Source organism: Cariama cristata, unplaced genomic scaffold (assembly GCF_000690535.1).
Source record: "Cariama cristata isolate BGI_N322 unplaced genomic scaffold, ASM69053v1 scaffold4079, whole genome shotgun sequence".
In the NCBI taxonomy this organism is placed as follows: Eukaryota; Metazoa; Chordata; class Aves; order Cariamiformes; family Cariamidae; genus Cariama; species Cariama cristata.
In genome coordinates this window covers 1,711-5,521 of record NW_009637378.1, presented here as the reverse complement: position 1 = coordinate 5,521, position 3,811 = coordinate 1,711, and the positions used below count along the sequence as shown (strand labels likewise).

At 55.1% G+C, this 3,811-nt stretch overlaps 1 protein-coding gene across 1 annotated transcript in view; it reads left to right on the top strand.

The window, feature by feature from the left end:
• The window catches only part of LOC104167905 (putative adenosylhomocysteinase 3), a 35,937-nt gene extending 33,073 nt beyond the window's left edge, over positions 1-2,864 (top strand). Inside the window, exons 14-17 of the mRNA XM_009708302.1 lie at positions 6-74; positions 160-238; positions 1,026-1,190; positions 2,740-2,864. Coding sequence (XP_009706604.1) covers positions 6-74; positions 160-238; positions 1,026-1,190; positions 2,740-2,864 — 438 coding nt within the window. The remainder of the gene's footprint in view (positions 1-5; positions 75-159; positions 239-1,025; positions 1,191-2,739) is intronic.
• Positions 2,865-3,811: the final 947 nt, after the last annotated feature.

Sequence of the window (3,811 nt, the reverse complement as noted above, 5' to 3'; positions counted from 1 at the left end):
CCCAGGCCCGCCTTCTGAACCTGAGCTGCTCCACCGTCCCCACCTTCGTCTTGTCCATCACTGCCACCACGCAGGCGAGTAGGGTTTGGGCTGAGCCGAAAGCAGCATCTTGCTCCATGGCGGGCAGCAGTAACTTACCTAAGTGTCTTCTCCATCCAGGCTTTGGCTTTGATAGAGCTGTACAACGCTCCCGAAGGCCGCTACAAGCAAGACGTGTACTTGCTGCCTAAGAAAATGGGTAAAGATGTACTCGTTGCCTTCTCTTTTTTGGTTTTGCGATTGAACAGATGGGAGGTTTTGCTGGGCTGGGCTGAGGGCGGCAGGGCATCGCAGCCTCCTGGGCTCTCTTGTTTGCCTCCCTGCCAAGCTCAGGGTCTTCCAGCAAGTTCTTCCCACTGCGTCTGGGCTCTTTGCTAAATTGGACGCGTTGTTTCTCCGTCCCACCTGGGGAAAACAGGCTGACGCGCTTGGCCGACCGCAGGAGTCTATCCGCACTGATGCGGGGGATTTTCGCCTAGGGTTTCTGCCGGCAGAGCTGCCTTCGTTGGCTGTGAATACACGTAGTCCCTGACCAACAGCTCTGCCAGCAGAACCCCCTCCTGAGGACACAAGCTACACTGTCCACGCTTTTGCTGCAAAACTGGACTTTTTTGTGGTAATTGTATGTTTTTGAGACCAGGTGCAGCTTGTCCCTAGCTTGGGCGTTAGGTGTCACCTACCAGAAATGTCCAGCGGCTCCTGCATCTGTGGAGCATCCGAGCTTGCCCAAGGCTACGGCGTAACACAGCAGCAGACCCAGGAGTCCTGCTAGAAGAGTATCGCAGAGAAAGGTTTTCCCCCCTGACTCCAAGCAGATGAGAGCCTTGGTTTTCCCCATTCAGGGTGAAAAGCAGTCCTACAGTTTAGCAGCAAAGGCGTGAGGAGTGATGCCTTTCCCAGCTGGGGCTTTAGGGACCTGGTGCACAGCAGGAGGGGACTCATTGCCTTCCCCTTACCCGTACTAACGAGGCTTGAAATCGTTTCAGACGAGTACGTCGCAAGCCTTCACCTCCCAACATTCGATGCCCACCTGACAGAGCTAACGGATGAACAAGCAAAATACCTGGGACTGAATAAGAACGGACCTTTCAAACCGAACTACTACAGGTGCTGCTCCTCCACCTCTCTCTTTCTTCTGCTGCGACTGTGGGGTACGCGTGGGGGCCGGGCAGAGGGACGGGGTTTAATCCCACCAGTCCCCTGAGAAGATATCACGGGCTTTCTGATAATTCCCATCGCCACGCAGAAAGCGGTTGGGCTGGGAAGGGGACGGCGCGGTTGGAGCCGTGACGCAGAGCGCTTGGCAGGACACGAGCCCTTTGTATCTGGCAGCAGCTGTCACCCAGACGTGGCAAATAGCAGAGTGATGCCACCCGGCCAACTCAGATGACAGCTTTATTTTTAAAGTTTGACGAAGGATGAGATGGCGCAGAGCAGCGTTCACCCCTTGCGCCGGGGGCTGCTGGGATGGGCTTGGCTCGATGGCTCTCCTCCCCCAGCACGGGCTGGGCTGATCCCCAAAAAACAGTAATAATTTTCAATATGAGCCCCTGGATCGTTTCCCTTTCCAGGTTTATGTTTGTAGCCAACACTGCAACCCATTTTTTACTGTGAAAATGAAATGGCTTTGCACAGGCACAGATCAGCTTGTCGGGGGTTGAAGCCCAGATCCTTTTCTCGCAGGAAGAGGCATTTTCTCGATGTGCAGGTCTTCAGCGCTCCCGCAAGAGCAATGCCACGCCAAAACACTCCAGTTTTGGGGTTTGGTGGGCCTTGCCAGATCCTGAGCTTTTTTTTTTCCTGCCCTATGTTACGTGCAAAATTATGGTGCTGCCACATGGCCGTGCTCTCCCATGGAGGAGTTTCCTCCGACTCCGTTGTCTTTGCCCGGTTTCAGTGTCTGGCAGTAGTGCCGACCTTGCGGGGAGCGTGGTTTGTCCCACGCGCATAGGAGCTGGGATAAGTAGAGGGTCACGGCAAATTCCCTGCGTCGAGGGACAGCCACGCCGACTCAAACATCCCGCCTGCGCCGCGGGGCAGAGGTGTACTCCGACAGCTTTGGCTTGGTGTCCCACAGGAATTTAAGCCTCCACATACAAAAGGCAAAGAGGCTTTTCCCAAGTTCCCTACTTTGGCACGTGGGACGGGAGGTGAGAGGAGATCTCCAGGTGCACGTAACCTCTTTTTCTGGATACAACAGGCAATTAGACTTCATCCCCATGCAGCTCAACAGCTTGCTTCGTTGAAGCAAGCACCTCTCTCTCCTTACATGTAGCTTCATTTGCGATGTGAATTATCTGCTTTTAGTTCCCAGCCTAACGGGAGCCCTTCCAATAAATTCAGCCGGTTTGAGCCAGGCTTTGGTGTTTAAGGCATTTGCTCTTGCACCTCCAGTGCATCCTCCCGGTTTCGGAGCTGATGTTGCTGCAAACCGCTGGGACTTGGTCCCCAAGGCAATCGGGCGCCGTTGAATTTTCCCCTTCCCGTGTTTGAAGCGAGCGGCAGCGTTCAAGCAGCGAGGGCAGGTGGCTAAATATAACGTGGTATTTGTGGGGGAGGAGATGAGGACTGAGTCCCTTTCCAAATAATTTCTTTCCTTGGTGTCTACCCCTCCCAAGACACAGCGTGTTGATGCTGGGGGAGCTTCGCGTCCCTTCCCCAACGGCTCACCAAAACCTCATTTTCTCTCCTTTTCCCCAGATATTAAGTTCCTGCCGCTGTATCCCAGAGAATCGCGAGGAACAAGAACCCAAGTCTTTTCTCAACTACTGTACAGGATGAAACAGCGCAAGCTTCCTAAGTTAGAGCCGGGCTTGCTCACATAGTAGACAGTGTGTTTAGGTTATTTATTTATTAAATTAGAATACTGTACATGCGGCCTCTGCCACTGGTGTTCGTACTGCCACGGGACTGGGAAACGGTGGATTTCCTCCTGTTTCATTTTTCTCTTTGGGTTGTTCTTTTTCCGGGCTGGGAGGATGGGGGAGGCGAGGAAGAAGCTGGTGGAATCGAATCACTGCAATGTACTTGGAATAGTCCGTTATCACCGTTAATCCGACGCGCACGATGGGAGCCGCGGGATCTGACTTTGAGGTCGCACGTTGCTTTTGGTTTCCTTCGCATCCCGGCGCTTTTTCCAGCGGAGGAGGATCCCAGCAGCCATGAGAGCCGGCCGGAGGGCGGCCGGGTTTGCATTTTTCATGCCATTTGACAACGCAGCTAAAAACCTTGTTTGCTCCAGGCGCTGCCGACCGGCCGGGTGCCGCCTTGGCGGCGAAGCGGTAAATCTCGCCGGCGATCGCTGGAGAAACCTCCTGTAATTCTGCCGAACTGCCCGAGGGACGGTTCTGCCAGCGAGTCAGTGAACTTCGCCTTAGCGCTGCTGAAAGCTGTAACGAAGGGTCCGGTCGTTAGCGTCAGCCAGGGATAGCCCCTAGCGCCCAGGAGGGCAGAGCGGTGCCCGCTCGGAGGCAGACGTGGTGGTGGGGGGGTAGGACCCACCACCACTCCCTTCATCGCAGCTCCGCAGTATTTTCCTGCTGCTTACGTTACGAGTGCCAACGTCCTACGGTTCAACCAAAGTCGTATTCCCGGCGAGGCTGCGGGGCAGCCTGGCGTGCCCACGATGGCGGAAGAGCCTTGCAACCTCGCCGACCAATGCTGCTCATGTGTCAGGGGGCTCCTCCAAACCCAAGCAGAGCTCGTCGGCCATCCCAGCTGGGAGGACCCGTGTCCACACGAGGTCTTTCTCCAGCTGAATTTCAGTCGTCAT